This window comes from Ochotona curzoniae, unplaced genomic scaffold (genome assembly GCF_017591425.1).
Source record: "Ochotona curzoniae isolate NIBS_2020 unplaced genomic scaffold, NIBS_Ocur_1.0 contig_1014, whole genome shotgun sequence".
NCBI lineage: Eukaryota > Metazoa > Chordata > Mammalia > Lagomorpha > Ochotonidae > Ochotona > Ochotona curzoniae.
In genome coordinates, this window is record NW_024464920.1 from 36,998,034 (window position 1) to 37,018,858 (window position 20,825).

The 20,825-nt window shown below is 51.4% G+C and overlaps 1 protein-coding gene across 1 annotated transcript; it reads left to right on the forward strand.

Moving 5' to 3' along the window:
- Positions 1-484: 484 nt before the first annotated feature.
- Positions 485-20,521, forward strand: TIMELESS (timeless circadian regulator). Its single transcript, XM_040983596.1, has 29 exons — positions 485-566; positions 4,632-4,785; positions 5,231-5,384; positions 5,519-5,633; positions 5,723-5,785; positions 6,004-6,105; positions 6,269-6,424; positions 6,655-6,788; positions 6,908-6,995; positions 7,101-7,277; positions 7,575-7,792; positions 7,984-8,087; positions 8,211-8,380; positions 10,831-10,965; positions 11,070-11,221; positions 14,122-14,219; positions 14,309-14,435; positions 14,532-14,733; positions 14,996-15,141; positions 15,622-15,707; positions 15,799-15,916; positions 16,007-16,089; positions 16,312-16,454; positions 16,570-16,753; positions 16,835-16,903; positions 17,001-17,119; positions 18,855-19,083; positions 19,818-19,922; positions 20,043-20,521. Exons 2-29 carry the CDS (start codon positions 4,689-4,691, stop codon positions 20,117-20,119), a joined length of 3,651 nt encoding a protein of 1,216 aa, XP_040839530.1. The 5' UTR covers positions 485-566; positions 4,632-4,688; the 3' UTR covers positions 20,120-20,521.
- The last annotated feature ends 304 nt before the right edge of the window (positions 20,522-20,825 follow it).

Below are 20,825 nucleotides of genomic sequence, written 5' to 3' on the forward strand. Positions count from 1 at the left end.
ATCTTCTCTTGTTGTCAGCAAAATACACGCAAGAAAAGGCAGGAAACCCTGAACAATGAGCATTTATCGTGGATTCCTTTTGCGAGCCTCCTACATACTTCACAAACTTTAAACTTGTGCCAATACTACTACACCCAAAGACCACTCCTTCAGATTACCACCGCGGTCCACTTTACCTCCCAAATAAAACCTAAGTTTTCTAACCAACCAGCAAAGTCTTTGGAATAGTCCACTTGACTAAGAAGAGGGGGATAATGTTTGTAAATCCACCTCTACTTGGATCTGGATTCCTATCATCATTCATCGAAAGACTCAAAGTGCAATAATTTCAGTTTACTGTGGGATACCAACTCATGGCAACAGTCCGAGTACTCGCTTCCCTCTCTTTTTTTTATCACCAACTCATAACACCCCCATGCGCGGAGCCAGCTGGACCAGCCCGCTCGCCCAGCCCCGCTCCCGACGCAGGCGGGGACTGGTCCGCCCGAGCCGGTGGCGGGAAATGCTGCAGGCCGGAGTGTGAGGGCTGCAGGTTCCTCGGGCCCCCGAAGACCGGCAGGGAGGGGGTGAGTGAGTGTGGCGAGGGGCGCTCTAGGCCGACGCCGGCCCCTTGCGAAGCCACGGGACATCCCGGTGGGGTTGCGGAGTCCCCTTTCCCGCGGCCCGGTTTGAATGTTCCAAGGTAGGGGGCGGGGCGCGGCTCTGGACGCAGGCGCAGTACCGCCCCTTCCGCGCGCTGTGCCCCAGCGCCGTACCGTTTCCGGTGGTGTGGACCAGAGTTTGGCGTTGGGATGGGGCCGGGAGGGGCTTGCGCCCCTTGAAGTAGAGCAAAAGAAGGCATTCGCGTGGATGTCCGCGTCTGGACGCCCCATTCGGCTGCTTGGGTTTTGGGTTCTTACAGAAGGGATTTTTCCCTTCCCCCGGATGTAGGAGAACCCAGCTTCTATTGGGGTTCGTCAGCAGTGAACCACCGGCCAGTAGTGTCTGTCCTGTGCTCAGCCTTTGTTGCTGCCACCAGGACTCAGAGGACTCGTTCCCGTGTAGCTGAGAATAACTGTCCACCGTAAATCCTTAGCCCATCACCGCGTGTCCCTGATGTTTGGCATAATTTTCTGAGTCCCCCTCGTTTTTATTGATTTTTAATTTCATTTGGTTGCCCTCCGGGCACATGCAAAGGATGTTTTCTACGCTGTCCTTGTTCGTATTCAGCCCCTCTTCCTGCCGTACCCTCCTTTTGGAAGTTTGCTTCTCTGCCAGGTGAACTTGACTTAATTCAGATGAAGTTCAGGTGTCTTGTGAAAGCCAGCTTCAGCTGTCCTGGTAGGTCTAGCTAGTCCCTTCCCAGTGGCAGTCATAAAAACTCAGGGTAATTTGCCGGAGTTCCTGACTCAGGCTAAGCACTGGATGTCCGGAGTTTCTGCTCTTGAGGCCCTCCCACTGCGGGTAGGAAAAACAGGTGCAGGTGACCAAGAAGGCCTCCCTGGCTGGCGTCTCCACTGCTCTCCACATGCACACATCCTGTGTCCTGGTGCCTCAGTCCTTTGCCTCCCATCTCTTGCTCCTCAGTTTCTGTGGGCCCAGGATTCCAGACCCTAAGGGGTTTACGTTTCAGTGCAGGTGTCTACAGAAGCTTGAGTGAGAATAACTCCACAAGTATGTAACACTTGTCCAGGCTTCACTCCTTGAACATTTTGATCCAGTTGCCAGGCTCTGAAAATTCAGAGGTGGCTAAAAACTGATTCCTGTTGTCTGGGATCTGAGGCTGGTAGAGACAGGTGTTGAGCATTTAACTGTTACGTACAAATGAGATATAAAAGACTGTGGTGGAAGTCTGAGTAGGACACAAAAGTAGGTGAGAAGGAGAAATCAGGGCAAGTGCCATTTGGGTACTGTCTTTTTAAGATTTATTTATTTTTATTTGGGAGGCATATTTACAGAGAGGAGAGACAAAGATCTGTTAGCTGATTCACTCTCCATGTGGCCGCAGCAGCTAGAGCTGAGCCGATCTGAAGCCAAGAACCTGGAGCTTCTTCAGGTCTCCCACTTGAGTGAAGGGTCCCAAGGCTTTGGGCCATCCTCGACTGCTTTCCCTGGCCACAAGCAGGGAGCTGGATGGGAAGGGAAGATGCTGGGATTTGATGGGAAGCAGGGCCGCCTGAATTAGAACCGGTGCCTGTATGGGATCCCAGTGCATTCAAGGCGAGGACTTTAGCCATTAGGCCACCGTGTCAGGCCCTTGAAATATGTAAGGTTTAATAAAAGGAAACAAGAATGGTTCTGGGTAGTGAGAAGACAGAAAGGTTAGGTAGGAGGAACAGAGTGAGGTACGCTTACAGACTGCTGATGCTATCAGGGAAGGCCTCATGGAGGAAGGTCATTTGAGCCCAGTCTTGCAGGTTAGCTAGGTTTAGTGCCTTTGAAGGCAGGAGAGAGAGGCCTTCCAGGCGCAATAAATAAACCGAACCAAAGTTTGGGGAGCTGGGGAGTGCAGTTTCACATCTCGCAACATGTACTAGGTGTTCCTTGGTGGAAGGCTGACAGCTGGAGGAAGCTGCCAAGCATGGACCCCTAGAGGAAGTGGCAGCTGGGTAGGAGTGCACAATACAAACAACCAGGTTAGAAACCAGGAACGGATGAGGAAGCCAGGTGGACTGGAGAATAGCTTTCAGTCAACTGAATGAGAATGAGGAAGGTCAACTCCCAGCTTTCTGTCCCTGGGTGATATTTTTCACAGCGTGTCTCTACCAGAGAGGAATGGGCTCCTGTTGAAAGCTCTTTTATTCCTGACAAGTGAATGGATCCAAGGCCTTGGGGCCCCTGTCCTGGGAGCACCACAACAAGTCGGCTGACCCATTTCTTCTGTTTTGTTGCCCAGCAGCCTGGATTTATCAGAACTGCAGGGGATTAGGACCGGAAGCCCAGGGGTCACTTACATAACCTCTTTCCTCCTCTCACCTGTCAGGAACACTTACTTCCCGTCTCCTTTCTGTGGGAGCCAGGAAGGAAGGCTACCCCCGCCTTGGGGTTGGGAAGGGGGGGAAACAGAGGTCTGAATTCTCTGTATATTTTCCATGTTATAAATGAGAACTCCTACTTAGAACTGGGGTTCTGTTGAGGAGCTGTGGGAAAGAGGGAGGCTGCGGGGTGCATGAGGTTGTTTCTATCCGTGGCTTTCTCTCCGCTGTTAGAGGCCCATGAAGCCTTATACTTTGTAGTGCAGCCGATGATGCCTCAGCTTGTTGTCTGGGAGTGTTTGTGGGCTTGGCCTCCTCATAGCTCTCTCTCTGTTTTCCAGTGCTCAGGCTGCTGCTTGGAGAGAGAAGACAGTGAGGCCTTTACGCTGGGCACAAATGCATGCACATATGCACGTGGTGCATGTCTGAACATGCACATGTGCCTGTGTATGCACATCAGTGGCTTCCAAAGAAACTGAGTTTGTCTTTGAGGAGGACCAAGGAGTGTGGATACGGTCCTGGAGGCCAGGGCTCAGGGTTTGCAGGGTGCAGGAATAGGGGCAAGGCAGGGGGCCACAAAAGGCTGTCTTCCCTTCTGCTGGTCATTCAGTGAGTACTTTCCCAGTGGCTCCTGTTATTGGGCTGAGTGGCCAGAAAGTAGGTTAACACAGGCTGGGGAGGCGGGGCCAAGTACTAGGGGGTTAGTAGGTAACCTGAAGAAATAGACCAGTTACATAAATGCAGGGAGATAATATCAGGCATTAAACCTTAGTCGTTGGACACTCACTATCCATTTCCTGTCTGTGATCTGAGGTGGAGTCAGGCTGGAGGTAAGCACCAGGGCTGGGGGAGGGCCTCTTGAGGAAGCCATCAAGGGTGCAGCGGTAGTGTGGCCCTAGGTATCAAGGTGTCAGCTTCAATGGATGCTCCCAACTGTGCAGAAAAGCAGGGAAAAGATACAGTGTGTTGAGGGTCCAGGAGAAAGTATGTCTGAGTTGCTCCTGTCAGGTTGTGCAATGTCCCAGATTGCAAGTCTGTGTCTCCTTGCTTATCCCATGAGGGTATAGGGATCCTGATCAGAGGGAATGAGCTTCAAACTGGGCAAACATTCCTTCCCGAGAGTGATAGGCAGTTTACCAGTCCTTTGTCTCTCTTCTCCCATTCTGTTCCAGACTTACCTAGGACATTCCCAAGGTTTTATGGGCAGCTTAAATGTTCTTGTCTTATCTCCAGTGCCCCCTGACATCCTGGGGCTCCTGGGATGTATCAAACCCTAAGTGGAATCCCTGTGAGGTCAGAGCTAGGTTTTCTTAATTCCTGCGTAAATGAGAGCCATGACTGAGTTGCAGGTGGCTGTGGGAGAGCTTCCCCTCACCCTCCCAAGGATGCTTGCAGAGGGACAGGCTCAGAGTCCACACCCTTCTCTAAGCAGCCTGTCTTCCTGTTCAGCTTCCTGCTGACACGGGTGGGTTCTGCAGTTACATATCTGTAACCCACAGGCGGGACTTGGTTTGGTTTCATCAGGTGAAAGTCTCAGGCTAATGCTTTCCCTGGAGCATGGCAGCACTACTGATCCCTTCAGAGGTCCCACTGCCACGAGCGTTGTTCCAGGTCTTCCTGCTCCCCCACCTTGTCCTGGAGACTGCCTTGCATTTGTTTCTCTCCCTGTCTCTGCAGGCCTTACAGTTTCCGTCTCCCCCTTCTCTACTTCCCTCTTGGCTGGTCCTCTGATGTATGGACTTGTACATGATGAACTGCGAACTTTTAGCCACATGTAGTGCCCTAGGGTACCTGGAGGGAGACACTTACCACAAAGAACCAGACTGCTTAGGTAAGTGCCTTTCTGGGGAAGCAGGCAAAAAACGGGTTGAGAGAGGTGGCTGTTTGGGCAGCGGTTAAGAGGTTAAGATGCTGCTTGGGACATCTGGTTGCACGTTTTTGGAGTGTCTGGTTCCAGTGCCCTCTCCTCCACTTCTGATCCAGCCTCCTGCGAATTGTGCACCCTGGGGGGCAACAGGTGATGGCTCACGTGCTTAAGCCCCTGCCATTCATGTGGGAGACCCCAATTTAGTTCCTCAGCTCTTGGCTTTGGCCTGGCCCAGCTCTGGTTGCTGTAGACATTTAAGAGAGTGCACCAGTGGGTAGATCTCTTTCTTTCAAATAAAATGAAAATATAAAAGTAAAATGTTTCATTTGCTTGAATTGAGGCCCAGCCCTGAGCTCGGGCTGGGAGTCTCAACCAAGTTCTATCTGCATGCTTTGTTCTGTGTCTGAAGAGAGTGTGAAAGATTTGATCCGTTACTTGAGGCATGAGGATGAGACGCGGGATGTACGGCAGCAGCTGGGGGCGGCCCAGATCCTGCAGAGTGACCTGCTGCCCATCCTCACCCAGCACCGCCAGGACAAGCCTCTCTTCGATGCTGTCATCAGGTTCAGTCCCAGCTTCTTACCTTTTCCCTAGCAAGCCTGGGCTGTTGGGTTATTGAGGTTTGGTTTGGTTTGGTTTCATTTTTGTGCCTGCTGAGGAAATTCAGTGGCTTCTCCCTCCTGCCCTGTCTCCCCAGACTGATGGTGAACTTGACACAGCCAGCCTTGTTGTGCTTTGGCAGTGTGCCTAAGGAGCCCAGCTTTCGGCATCACTTTCTGCAAGTACTGACTTACCTACAGGCCTACAAAGAGGTGAGGCTTTCATTGCAAGTGCCCAGGGCTGAGTGGGGGGCCGTGGAGGAGGGAGAGGGACTACTCAGGCATTGTTCCCCATGACCCAGGCCTTTGCCAGTGAGAAGACTTTTGGGGTCCTCAGTGAAACCTTGTATGAGCTGCTGCAGCTGGTGAGCAAGAGGGCAAGGAAGGGGGCAGGAATGGGGATGGGGTGGAGATACTTAGGTGGGAGAATGGCTGCTGTCCTTGGGGATCCAGCCTCCGGGCAGCAGCTGCTTGAACTCTCCCACTTTCTTTCTTTTTAATCTTGATGCTCTCCCAGCCAGGGGAGAGATCTGCCACCTCCCTAAAGGAGTCTCTCCAATTGACTCTTCCTTCTCACCACTAGGGCTGGGAGGAACGGCAGGAGGAAGACAACCTGCTGATTGAGCGGATTCTGCTGCTAGTCAGAAATATCCTACATGTCCCAGCTGACCTCGATCAGCAGAAGGTGAAGGGCCAAGGGCAGGGAGCGGGAGGAGCAGGGTCTGCATCGCTCTGCTTGGTTGGATCCAGTGCCCTCTACAGGCATTTCCATCCTCTCACAGACCTCAGTCAAGTTGGGCAGCGGGACTGAATGAGCTCCCCTTGTAACTTTGGCTCTCTCTGCTTAGAGCATCGACGACGACGCCAGTGTCCATGACCAGCTTCTCTGGGCAGTGCACCTGAGTGGCCTGGATGACCTGCTCCTCTTCCTGGCCAGCTCGCCTGCTGAGCAGCAATGGAGCCTGCATGTGCTAGAAATTATCTCCCTCATGTTTCGGGAGCAGGTGCGACACCCTGGGTTGTGGACCCTGTCCTGTTGATGCTGTGTAGCCAGGAAACTGCTGTGATTGTCACTGCCAAACTGCCTGGAAGAAGGCTGGTAACAGGTGGAGGGGGCCGTGTCTTCAGTTTAGGCTCCCATCAGCAATCCTGTTTTGCTTCATTCTTTGTGTTCCCAGGAAGGAGTGAACTCAGGACAAGGACTAACTGTCTGTTCTCCCTGTTCCAAATCTAGAACCCCGAGCAGCTGGCCAGATCAGGGCAGGGTCGTCTGGCTCAGGAGCGGAGCAGGGAGGTAGTGGAATTGGAAGTGCTGCGGCAGCGAGAAATGGCAGAGAAGAAGACTCGAGCCCTCCAGCGGGGCAACAGGTGTGGGGCGGAGAAGTAGAATGCCCAGGGATAGGGGCCAACTCTAGGGCAGGAGGCCACAGACACCCTTGTACAGCCTTGACTCGCCCTAAACCTTTTTTTCTTCTTCCTCCCTGCAGACATTCCCGGTTTGGAGGTTCCTATGTTGTCCAGGGCCTGAAGTCCATTGGGGAGCGAGACCTCGTCTTTCACAAAGGTCTTCAGAAGGTGAGTAGTCTCACCACTGAGCTGGGGATGGTGGACTTGCAGGGGGAGAATGGTTAGGAATTGTTCTCATTCCCCCTAACCCACACACTCCCAACCATCCCACAGCTGCAAAACTACACCTCTGACTTGGGGAAGCAGCCACGGAGGGTGCCGAAGCGGCGCCAGGCCGCCCAGGAGCTGTCTGTCCAGCGACGCTCGGCCCTCAACGTGCGGCTGTTCCTCCGAGACTTCTGCTCCGAGTTCTTGGAAAACTGTTACAACCGGCTCATGGGCTCTGTGAAGGTGAGAGGCCACGGGACACGTGCAGGTGGCGTGCAGGTGGTCAGGGGTGGGGAGTTCATGGGAGGCTGACTCCAGAGTGTGGACTGGCAGAGGTGCCTGGAGGGAGGGGATGGCTGCCTGACAGAAAGGCCCCAGAGGGAGGGAAAGGCATGGGGAGAAGAGGAGGAAGTGGGAACTTGTCTCTGGAAGCCGCCCACCATCACAGGACAAGAGGGAGTTGGGAGCCCTGAGGTTGTTGTTACCATTGCCATCATCATCATCAACACTGTTTCATCTTGTCTTTGTCTCCCATGTTAGGATCACCTGCTCCGGGAGAAAGCTCAGCAGCATGATGAAACCTACTACATGTGGGCCTTGGCTTTCTTCATGGCCTTCAACCGAGCTGCCTCCTTCCGGCCAGGGCTGGTGTCTGAAACACTTAGTGTGCGCACCTTCCACTTTATTGAGCAGAACCTTACCAACTACTATGAGATGATGCTGACCGACCGCAAGGAAGCTGCCTCCTGGGCACGCCGGTCAGTGGGGTGGCCACTGGGGTCAGAGTGGGACTCAGATTGTATGTGGTGCTTGGCCTGATTCAGGATGGAGGTGGTCACACTGGGAACCCAGCTCTCCAAGGTCACTGTGGTTTGGGACTGGGCAGCTGCTGGTCTATGAGCTGTGCCCTGATTTGTCCTCCATTTTACCTCTTTCCCTCAACTACCAGGATGCACTTGGCTCTCAAGGCCTATCAGGAGCTGCTGGCCACAGTGAATGAGATGGACATGTCCCCAGAGGAGGCTGTGAGGGAGAGCAGCCGTATCATCAAGAGTGAGGCCCTGGCCCGCCCTCCTCCTGACTGGGCTCCTCCTTCCTAGTCCCAGCTTTGTGTGTCTCTCCTCTCCCACACTCTCAGACTAGTCCTTCCATCCCCTTCTCTTCCCCCTTCCCTAGACAACATTTTCTACGTGATGGAGTACCGAGAGCTGTTTCTGGCACTCTTCCGGAAGTTTGATGAGAGGTGGCAGCCCCGCTCATACCTCCGGGACCTGGTGGAAACTACCCACCTCTTCCTTAAGATGTTGGAGCGGTTCTGTCGGAACCGTGGGAACCTGATTGTGCAGGTATGGGCAGGCCCCGGAATGTGGAAAGAGCTATGAGGGCAGGGTAAGGGACAGGGTCTCTTCCTCCTCACGTTCTCCACAGCTTATGGTTGGCACTACTGTGAGCTAGAGGGCGAGAGGATGAGGGTCGACCAGTTTCCTTCTCTCATTGCAAGAATCCTTATTCTACACAAATATCACAATTCATGCATTAAACACGTACTATGTGCACATGAACCCTGGGGACTCATAGTTTCACAACTTGGCAATTATGTATCATATATCCTGGTACTTCAGAAAGCTTCTGGAAAAGTGGGATTTGAAGATAAGGGGTTTTTTTGTTGTTTTTTGTTTTGTTTTGGTTTTTTGCTACAAAAACATTTGGAAACCAAGGCTTTTTTTTTTTTAATGAAATTTTTCAAAACTGTACACATGCAGGGATTTAAATTTTTTTGTAAAAAATAAAACTATCTTCCTTAAGATTTATTTATTTGAGGGCCCGGCGCGGTGGCGCAAGTGGTTAAAGGTCCTCGCCCTGCACGCCCGGGATCCCATATGGGCGCCGGTTCTAATCCCGGCAGCCCCGCTTCCCTTCCAGCTCCCTGCCTGTGGCCTGGGAAAGCAGTCGAGGACGACCCAAAGCTTTGGGAACCTGCACCCGTGTGGGAGACCCGGAAGAGGCTCCTGGCTTCGGATCGGCATAGTATCGGCCCGTTGCGCTCACTTGGGGAGTGAATCATCGGATGGAAGATCTTCCTCTCTGTCTCTCCTCTCTGTATATCCGCCTTTCCAATGAAAAAATAAAAAAAAAAGATTTATTTATTTGAGAGGCAGACAGACCTCTCCTGTTCACTGGTTCACTTGCCATTTGTCCATAACCTGTGGTCAGGACAGGTCCAGGCCAAAGTTAGGGGTCTAGGATCACTCGGTCCAGGTCTCTGGCACGTGCTTGAGCCATCTCTGCTGTCTCCCAGGGTGCACATTATCAGGAAGCTGGAATTTTGGCTATGCCAATTACACACCCCTTATCTCTTTGTTCTTTCTTCCGTGAGCTATGTGGAATACCCTTGTACTTCCGAAGTGTTGGAATGAGGTGGAAATTGAAAGCTGGGAGGTCAGGAATTCAGTTCTGCATTATTACTGATAGAACAAACTCAGGCTGCTCATGACAGCCCCTGAAACCCTAAAGCTGGGCTGGGACTACCTATCCTTGAGCCTAGAATTGAATACTCAGGGAAAAGAGTCTATCATGAGAGGAAAACCACAAGGACTTTGTGTCCTGGAGACACAGAGATTCTGCTTGATTAACACCCAGATTCCTTGCCTGAACCTTCCTGTAATCCCAGTTGCTGCAATTTAATAAATCGCCCAGAACTGGACATAAATGGGCCCTCACGGCAGTGAGGCAGCTCAGGGCTCCACGGTGCTGTCAGTCATGAAGCATGCTGTCAGTTATTGAGTACTCACTCCACATCAGACCTCCTCGGTCCTGTTTTCTGTGTAACCATCACATCAGCACTAAGGCATTCGGCACAAAGGAGTGAGGCGGTTTGTGCAAGATTGTCGTGGTAAATGACCTGCATCTGCATCTGGCCAGATCTGCTGGCCTCCTGACTTTTGACAGGTTCAATTAGAAGTTCTTTGAATAGGAAATGAACCTTCAGGGTCCCCTAATCCCTCCTCTGTGACTTTATAGTACCCACAAAGACGTTTTTGAGTAACTACCCAAGAACTGGTCCACAGCTGTGACATGAGGGGAGCAGGATTTGGGTATTGACTCGGTCTCCTACTTTTCCAAAATGTTCACCCCGCCCCCACCCCCACCCCCCCCAAAATTGCAGGCTTTACTTTTGCAGTTTGTAAAGCCTTATTTTCATGTATCTTATCTGATCTTTGTGGCAAATCATCTTTAAGAGATCTCTGCTTTTGGCAGGCGCTTTCTGGCCCACAAAATGAGTCAGTGCTGTTTCTAGGTCTTGCAGTGGCTTTTTTACTTTTAATTATTTGATTTGATTTAGAAGACAGACAGATCTTCCATCCAATGGTCCCATCTCCCACATGCCCATGACAGCCAGGGCTGAGCCAGGCTAAAGCCAAGATCCGGGAGCTCAATCTGGGTCTTCCCACATGATTGATAGAAACCCAGGAGATTTGAACCATCACTTTGCTGCCTACTAGGGCACACACTGGAAGGAATCTGGAATCTGGGATCTGGAATGGAGCCAGGGCTCAAACCAGACAACCAGTAAAATGTGGCGACCCAAGAAGCCTATCCTGCCATGGCTTTTTTTGAGTTTGAGCTTACTCAGAGGCAAAAAAAAAAAAGACACTTTTACTGTTGCCTATGATGTGTCCATCATGGACACCCTGTGAGTGTCCAATTCACCAGTTTAGTACTAGATAAGACACTGATGAGAAAAAAAGACTTCCTTAGCCCTCCTGCCATCTTCTTATGGTTCTTTTTCCCATAGAACAAACGGAAGAAGAGAAAGAAGAAGAAGAAAGCCCCAGATCAGGCTGCTGCTTCTGGTCATGCCCCAAGTAGCCCAGGGGAGCTGGAAGCCGCGTGGCCAGCCCTGGTTGAGCAGTTACAATGCTGTGTCCAGGTGGGTGGTTATAAAAACCTGATGTTTCTTGAGGGCAATGCGCTGGCCCAAGATTGGGCTGCCCCCTACCCTTGTGCTCCCACAGCTTCTTCGTCTCTCTCTAGAAATCTGAGCTCAGTGTGGACTCCGTGGTTCCCTTTGATGCGGCCTCAGAGGTGCCTGTGGAAGAGCAGCGGGCAGAAGCCATGGTGCGGGTCCAAGACTGCCTCTTGGCTGGCCAGGCACCGCAGGCTCTGACCCTCCTGAGGTCGGCCCGGTAAGAACACTACCCACCCATCCCTGGACTCTGGGGACACATTGGCTGGGATACAGGGTTCTTAGAGTTTAAAAGAGAAAGCCCCCTCCTGTACTGGAGTGCAGGCTAAAGTCCTAACTGCTCCACTTCAGATCCAGGTCCCTACTAAAGCACCTGGGAAGGCAGCTAAGGGTAGCCCAAATGTTTGGAGCCCTGCCACCAATGTGGAAGACCTGGATAGAATTTGGGGCGCCTGGTTTTAACTTGAACCAACATCAGCCCCTGCTGTTGTAGCCATTTGGAGTGAACCAGCACTCTTTCAATTAAATACATAAGTAAGAAAATAATCTTTTTCTTAAAAAAAGATAAAGTCAGTAGGTCCCTTTATAGCATGGCTGCATGCTGTATCAGAGTACCTGGTTCAAGTTCTCATTCCTAAATTAAAAAGGATGGGGCAGCACAATAGCCTAGCGGCTGAAGTCTTCTCCTGGAACACACCGGGATCCCATGTGGGCACTGGTCCATGTCCCAGGAGCCCTGCTTCCCATCCTGCTCCCTGCTTGTGGCCTGGGAAAGCAGTTGAAGACGGCCCAAAGCCTTAGGACCCTGCACCTGTGTGGGAGACCTGGGAGATACTCTAGGCTCCTGACTTTTGGTTGACTCATCTCCAGCCTTGTGGCCACTTAGGGAATAAATCAACAGACAGAGGATCTTCCTCTCTGTCTCTCCTCCTCTCTGTATATCTTTTTGCAATAAAAATAAATATATCTTTAAAGAGAGAGAGAGAGAGAGGAAAGATGTAATTTATTTATGTTGAAAGAGCTGCAGAGAAAGACAGATGGCTTCCAACAGCTGATTCAATCCTCAGGTGACCACAATAGGCAGTGCTGACCCAGGCCAAAAACAGGAGCCGGGCTCGGCGGCATGGCCTAGTGGCTAAAGTCCTCACCTTGAACACGCCGGGATCCTATATGGACGCCGGTTCTAATCCCGGCAGCTCCATTTCCCATCCAGTTCCAAGCTTGTGACTTGGGAAAACAGTCGAGGACAGCCCAAAGCCTTGGGACCCTGCACCCATGTGGGAAACCTGGAAGAAGTTCTTGGCTCCTGGTTTCGGATCGGCACAGCACCAGATGTTGTGCTTACTTGGGGAATAAGTCATTGGAAGGAAGATCTTCCTCTCTATCTCTCCTCCTCTCTGTATATCTGACTTTGTAATAAAAATAAACAAATCTTTAAGAAAAAAAAAAAAAACAGGAGCCAAGAGCTTCATCTAAGTTTCCCATGGCAATGCAGGGGCCCAAATACTTAGACCATCTTCTACTGTCTTTTCCAGGCCATTAACAGGAAGATAGTTCAGAAATAGAGTAGCCAGGACACAAACAGGTAGCTAACATAGAGATGGCTTTACCCTCTATGCTGCAACTCCAAGTACTCTTCCTCTGCTTTTGATCCAGCTTCCTGCAAATCCAGCACCTGTCAAAGCAGTAGATGTATGTGGGTCTCTGCCATACACATGCCAAGGCCCAAATGGAGTTTTTGGCTCCTGACTTCATCCTGGCTTAGCCCTGGCTATTGTGGCCATTTGGAGAGAGTGAACCATTAGATGGAAGATCTCTCTCTCTTCTCTCCCTCTGCCTTCCTCCCTCCCTCCTCTTCCAAATAAATAAGTAAGTCTTAAAAAACACAGTCTCAGGCCTGGCATGGTGGCCTAGCATCTAAAGTCCCCACCTTGAACATGCCAGGATCCCATATGGGTGCCAGTTCTAATCCTGGCTGCCCCGCTTCCCATCCAGCTCTCTGCTTGTGGCCTGGGAAAGCAGTAGAGAACAACCCAAAGCTTTGGAACCCTGCACCCATGTGGGAGACTCAGGAGGCTCCTGGCATCAGATTGGCTCAGCTCCAACCATTGCGGTCACTTGGGGAATGAATCATTGGACAGAAGATCTTTCTCTCTGTCTCTCCTCCTCTCTGTATATCTGACTTTGCAATAAAAATAAATAAGTCTTAAAAAAAAAAAAAAAACACAGTCCCTTCCAAGGTCCCAGGATTCTATGCTCAGTACTGCCTCTTGGAGAGTTTTGGTGGGTTTGTGTTTATTTGAGAGAGGCAGAGAAATCTTCCATCCCTAATGCCTACCAGTGTCAGGATTGGGTCAAGGTAAAACCAGGAGCCTGGGATAATCTCCTGCAGGGCCTGGAGCACCCAAACATCACCTGCTGCCTCCCAGGATGTCCTGTTAGTAGGAAGTTGGTTTGGAATTGGATCTGGGATTCAAACCCAGCAACCTGAATACGGAATGTGGGCATCCCAAATGTGCCAACTGCCCACCCGTTTGATTAATTTTTGAGAAATATCAGAAAGCACAGTAAATTAGGAAATTGGGATAGAGGGGTGGGGGAACAGATATGATGCTGGTAGCCAAGGGTAACTATCATTAACATTTTAAAAAAATAGCCTTCCCAGTTTTTTTTGTTTGTCATCTTATGTATTTCTTTGTATCTTATGGACATTATTTGTATCTTATGGACATCTTATGTATTTCTCCTTTCACAAAAAAATGAAATACTTTGCACACTGATATACATATTTACTTCTTAATATGTCTAGCGCATAATTTTTTACCAGATGTATTTCTGTGATTGCTGGTGGCTTTAAAACACCCTTACATAAGTATGGACAGTCAGTGAGCTACATGTCAAACATTTAGACAGACATCTACATCATTTGCAATTTGCTCTTACTGGATTGTTATTGCAGTGTGGCCTGGGGGCAAGGTTTTCTAGCTTGTATCCTTTTTATTTTTTTCTAGCTGACATGTGAATGGGATTTAAATTCCTTCTCCCTCTTGAAATTATGTCAGATCTCCTGGGGCCAGGTATATATGTGAAAAAGCTTTCTTTTCCTTTCTTGTGTTCCAGGGAGGTGTGGCCAGAAGGAGATGTGTTCGGCTCTCCAGACATTTCCCCAGAGGAGGAAATCCAGCTGCTGAAAGAAATCCTCTACGCCCCGCTGCCCCGTGAGTGTCCAGTCCCTTCCGCCTGTCTGCTGCAAGCTCTTTTCCAGCACCAGGGTAATGCAGACCCAGTAACCTTCACCTTTCTGTAGGGCAGCCAGGGGGAGAGGAACATGGGCCAGAGGAAGAAGAGGAGGAAGAGGAGATGGAGGAAGAGGAAGAGTTGCAAGAGGTCCAGGTGTCTGAGAAAGAATTTAACTTCATGGACTACCTGAAACGGTGCGAGCCACGAGGGCTGTGCTGGTACCCAGGGTGGCGATCACAAGAACAGGCAGTGCTGGGGCTGACATCTTCTCTGTGCCTGTGTTGCCATAGCTTCGCCTGTTCCACCGTCGTGCGAGCCTATGTGTTGCTGCTGCGGAGCTACCAGCAGAACAGTGCCCACACGAACCACTGTGCCGTCAAGATGCTGCACCGGCTGGCCCATGACCTCAAGATGGAAGCCCTGCTCTTCCAACTCTCAATCTTCTGCCTCTTCAATCGCCTGCTCAGTGACCCTGCTGCTGAAGCCTACAAAGTGAGAGGAACCCAGGGGTATGGGGGGTCATCAGAGTCCCCAGGGTAAATAGACCCCCCTTCAAGAAAGAAAGGAGGCTGGCAGATGTCCTCAGCTGGAGGATGACAAGACCAGGCAGGCAGGCTGAAAGCTTGGGAGAAAGGAGAAAAAAAGAGACAGAGTGGGGATGGGGCAGCTGGGAGTAGGGGGAGAAAGGCACCAGAAGCTAGCCATATGGCTACGTCTGAGCCACAGGCCTCCCAACAGCCTCCCTGTACTACAGGAGCTGGTGACTTTTGCCAAGTACATCGTGGGCAAGTTCTTCGCATTGGCCGCCATCAACCAGAAAGCCTTTGTGGAGCTGCTGTTCTGGAAGAACACAGCCGTGGTGCGAGAGATGACAGAGGGCTATGGCTCCCTGGACAGTGGGTGAGCTTGACGATGGACCAGGGGGCACTGATAAGGCAAGAGTCCTGGTGTCAGACCTGGTGGAGCTTGCAAATTGTATTTCCCCTGTCACTGGTAAGAAACCAGGCCCAGATGGAGAAATGCTTTACCCAGGGTTACCCAAGAGGAGCAGGGACTGGAGCCTAAAGTTCCCAGGTTGCTCATCTCCTCTTCACCTGCCTGCCCACAGGGGTTGCTGGTGGGAGTCCCTTCACCCCAAGAGTGCTAGGAAGCCACAAGCATTCAAAGAAATAACATGTGTCCTCTTTCCCTTAGTTGTTCACCTCCTCTCTGTTTCCCATGATGCTCTTAGCCACGGGAACATCTGGTTGCATGGGCCGGGCCTGGAGGGGAAGCACAACAGAGACCTCTGCTACCCGGCTCCTTCCAGTTCCCTGCCTCACCCTCCTTGCTCTTCTGGGCCAGCACCTCCATGCTGTACTCTGTCTCTTCGCCCTATAGGACATCCAGTCGCCGGGCACCTGTATGGAGCCCTGAGGAGGAAGCCCAGCTTCAGGAACTGTACCTTGCCCACAAGGATGTGGAAGGTGTGAGGCCTTGCAACCCAGAGTGCTTGTAAAGGGGGCAGCCAGGGATCCGGGACACTTTCTTCACTGCCCCACTCCTTGTCTATCCCAGGGGAGGACGTGGTGGAAGCCATCCTGGCACGCCTGAAATCTGTGCCTCGCACGCGCAAGCAGGTCATCCATCACCTGGTACGGCTAGGGCTGGCCGACAGCATCAAGGACTTCCAGAGGTAGGGGCACGCACTGTGCATGGCATTGGGAGGGAGTAGGGAAGACACAGTCCTCTCCTGGGGCCCTCTCTGCTGACTCTCCCACAGCAGGAAAGGGACACGCATTGTGCTGTGGACGGAGGACCAGGAGCTGGAGCTGCGGCGGCTTTTTGAGGAGTTTCAGGACTCGGATGGTGAGTGTGGGGAGGCCCCGAGGCCAGAGCCCCACCATGTTATTTGATTTCCTTTCCTTCCTCCCCAGGGGAGCACACGCCAGCCCTTCTGCCCATTTGCCACGTCTGGAAGCATCACCCTGGGGTGAAGTGAGGCCGTCCTCCTCCCAGATGGCTTCTGACTTCCTTTCCTGTCTCCTTCCCCCTGCTGCTCTCGGGTCCTCAAACACCTGCTCCCCACAGACATCCTGGGTCACATCATGAAGAACATCACAGCCAAACGCTCCCGGGCCCGAATTGTGGATAAACTGCTGGCACTGGGGCTGGTGGCTGAGCGGCGGGAACTGTACAAGAAACGGCGCAAGAAAGCAGCCCCCTCTGGCCTGGTAACAGTCTGGCCCTGGGCCTGCAGGTTGGGTGCACTCCCCAGACAGTGTGGGAAGATGCCACTAAGTTTCTTACATTGCCTCCTTTTCCATCCCTCCCCATGATTAATTGCAGCCCAACGGGGGTACTTCCCCGAAAGATTTGTCCCAGGAAGACCTAGAAGAGGAGGAGGAGGAAAATCTGCCAGAGGAGGAGAGTGACGGAGATGAGGAGACAGGGGAGGACTGGGAAGGTGGCCAGATCCAGGGGAGCTCAGAGTCTCTGGCCGAGAGCCTGGGTCGAGGACTGCGTCAGGAAGGTGAGGCCCTTGCTTGGGAGTGGCATCACAGGCTCGGAGCTGGGAGCAGAGAGCAAACTGGAGCTTCTGTTTTACGTTTAGGCTTCTCTGCCCCCATCTTGTGGCTCCAGAGCTGTCTAAGCCGAGCAGCAGACGACAGGGAGGAAGATGGTGAGTGAAGGATGGTTGTAGGAGGACCGGAAGCCACTGGGGACCAGTCATGGAGTAGGTAGCCAGTCCTGTCGACTGAGTGTTGACCCTGTCATAGGCTGCTCCCAGGCAGTCCCATTGGTGCCACTGACTGAAGAAAATGAGGAAGCGATGGAAAGTGAACAGTTTCAGCGACTGTTGCGCAAGCTCGGGATTCGGCCGCCAGCATCGGGGCAGGTAAGTATTCCAGGTGTGGTGCTGGCTGAGGTGTGTTGTCCCTCTCCTGGCATTCGCCCCTGTCGCCTGCTTGGCCCTCTCCGTCCTTGTTGCCTGCACTGTCATTGACCTTCTCCACATTGGTGTCCTTCCTGTCTCTGATTGAGGCTCTTGCAGCAGCTGTCCTCCTAGCCTCCCTGTCTCCAGTCTCCCCTTCTGCTAAGTCCATCTTCCCCAGCACCCTAAGACTCATCTTACTAACATACAGTGTTGATTATCCACCTCCTTGTCCCGAACAGTTGACAGTGCCCTCCACTGCTTGCAGAAAGGAGTCCATAGTCTGCATGTAGCTTACCTTGGCCAGTCATCATAGCCTCATGGCCATGCCACCCACTCCCCTACTCTACACCATAGTCAGCCTGGACTGCTTTCCTTTCTTCATCAGCAGGCTTTCTCATGGCTCCAAGTGGTGGAATGTGCGGGGCCTTCCATTGCAGTGTCCCAAACACACACACAAACACACACACACACACACACACACACACACACACACACACACACACACCCCATAGTGGTGCCCATATGGGATCCTAGTTCGTGCAAGCTGAGGACTTCAGCCACTAGGCTACTGTGCTGGGCCCAAAGTGACATCTTTATGGGATGCCAGTGTTGCAGGTGAAAGCAAAATTGGCTATGCCACAGTGTCAACCCCAACTCTTATCTTTTTTTTTTAAGACTTATTTTTATTGCAAAGTCAGATATACAAAGAGGAGGAGAGACAGAGAGGAAGATCTTCCGTCTGATGATTCACTCACCGGGTGTACACAATGACCAGAGCTGAGCCAGTCCGAAACCAGGAGCTAGTAGCTTCTTCCAGGTCTCCCACACAGGTGCAGGGTCCCAAGGCCCTGGCCGTCCTCTCCTGCCTTCCCAGGCCATAAGCAGGGAACTGGATGGAAAGCAGGGCTGCTGGGATTAGAAGTGGTTCCCATATGGGATCCTGGCACTTGCAAGGCAATAACTTTAGCCACTAGGCTACCGTGCTGGGCCCTGACTGTGCCTTTTGAATAAATAAATCTTTTTTTTTAAGATTCATCCAATATGGAAATAATAGTCTTACCCACTTTCCTGTAGCCCTCAAACCTTTATACCCTAATTAACTATATAAAGATTGTCAAAAATATAATCAAAAATGAAAAAAAAATTTATTTTTTTTAAAGATTTATTTTTCTTTTATTGGAAAGTCAGATATACAGAGAGGAGAAGAGACAGATAGGAAGATCTTCTAATCAATGGTTAGAAGCAGCCACCAGGAGCTTCTTCTGGGTCTCCCATGTGGGTGCAGGGTCCCAAAGCTTTGGGCCGTCCTCGTCTGCTTTCCCAGGCCACAAGCAGGGATGTGGATGGGAAGCGGGGCTGCTGGGATTAGAACTGGTGCCCATATGGGATCCCAGTGCATGCAAGGTGAGGACTTTAACCACTACGCTATGGCGCCAGGCCCTGAATAAATAAATTTTTGTTTAAAAGCAGACATAGGGCCCAGCACGGTAGCCTAGTATCTAAAATGTCCTCACCTTGCACATGCCCTCTCTCTCATTTCTCTTTCCCTCTCTAACTCTTCCTTTCCAATAAAGATAAATAAATCCTTTTAAAAAAAAAAAAGGGTCATATTCATTCAATGAGAAATACCAAAAATCTGGTAAAGTGGAGGCTGTTCCTCTTCTTTGCTGTCATTGTCAGTGCTCTGCCCCTGCAGGAAACTTTCTGGAGAATTCCAGCCAAGATGAGTCCCACCCAGCTGCGGCGAGCAGCCGCTTCTTTGAGTCAACTAGAGGCAGAGGAGGAGAAGCTGCAACCAGAGGGAACCCCTACGGGCCCTGGGGAGCGAGCCCCGGTGGAGGAGCAGCAGAGGGCGCCCCGAGCTGAGCCCCTGCAGGCCCTCATGGTGGCCCGCAAACAGAAAGCTGGACCGGCAGCACCAGAGGGTAATTGCGTGACTGCTCTTGTGTTACTGTGTGCAGAGGCCCTCGAGTTATTGTGAGGATGGAAGGGCCTGTGGGTCTGTCAGATTTTCATGATTCGTTTAAAGGATTTCTACACCTTCTTCGTCTTCATCTTTGTCATCTTCTTTTTTTTTTTTTCTTTTAATATGAGAAGCAGAGGGACAGAGCTCTCATCTCTTGATTTGTTCCCCTAAATGCTCACAACTACGGTAACGGGGATGGGGGGCCAAGCCCAGGAGCTGGATATGGGATTCAGGTGTCCACGTTGGTGACAGGCAGAGTCAACCCCAGGCACTCTGAGGTGGGATGGAGGTATCTTAAGCTCTAGGCTCTAAAGCCCACTTCTCAGGTTTCTGTTGTAATGAAACACCTTATACAGCCTAATTGTACATAGAGAAGAGTTGGCATTGGCTTGTGGTTCTGGGGATGCAAAGCAGGAACGCCATGCTGCAGGTTCTCGCAGGGCTCCTCTGGACCGCAGCGCCTTGTGGCAGGTGAACATGTCCATTTCTGTCCCTCTGCTACATGGGACCCCACTACATGGTTTAGTCAGTCACTCCCAAAGGGCTCACCTCCACACCCTCATTAGGTTAAATTCCCACCCCATTCATGCCATTAACATGAGGCCTGGAGGATTGAACTCTGCATTAGTTCACAGAGATGAGTCATCTCTGTAGCCCAGGCCCCTGATCTATGTTCCTTTATGGTCATTTCAGAGGACGGGACTGATGAGGAAAAAGAGCACCTGACAGTAGCACCCACAAAACGACACCTCCTGGACAGTGACGAGGAAGAGGAGGGAGGTAAGGAGGGACGCAGAGGTCGTGAGTCTGACCCAACCTGCATTTTGTAGTCTCTGTCACACTTGTGACAGGCCCTGGCACCTTTCTGCCCTCGGATGTGTCTGGGCGCTCACTCTCTCCCCACTGTCATTCCTGTAGCACCAGAAGTGGGAGCTCCAAGAAGCCTTCACAAGAAGAAACGGTTCCAGATTGAAGATGAAGATGAGGATGACTGAGCCAGAGGCTTCAGGACAACAGTAGCCCAATTGGCTGTGGTGAATTTAAATCCCGATGCCGCTTACAGACAGAAGCAGTAGAGTCCTGGGCTCTGTCGTGGTCTTAGGGCCCGAGGCCTTTAGGCAATGGTGTCGGACTCCTCTGCAGTGGTCCTGCCTCTCCCACTGTCACAATGCGCCCACCAGCAATCTAGAGGCTCAGTCCTCTCTTCTCAGATTCATCCACTTTGGCTATTAGAGACCCTTGGCCAATGAGAGAAGAGAGTGAATTGCAGGGGGTCCTGCTCTGTGAGGATTTCTGCTTGGAGCCTGTTGGTATCCCCAGCCAGGGGAGGTGCCCAGCATGGTCGGTGGGGGTGTCACCGCATACCCCTGTCCTCTTGTCTTTCCTGTCATCACCCACATGCCAGGTCGAGCTTGATTGTTGCTGTCTCCACAGGAGACAGGCTTGGCATGCAGTGTTCTACAGGCAGGTAATGAATTTGGTCAGTGTTTGGTAATTGGATTAAACAGTGTTTGGTAATTGTTTCATTAATTTGGTAACTGAATTGAATTAATTCAGTAATTGAAACAAAGTGGCCAACCCCAGTCTGATTTGCCAATCTGTTGAAGTGCATAGCTGGGTTTTGGGAAGAACTTAACATATTTTAGGGTTAAGAGAAGCCAACAGCCTACCTTTTGTTTCTGTTTCCACTCTTTCCTTATC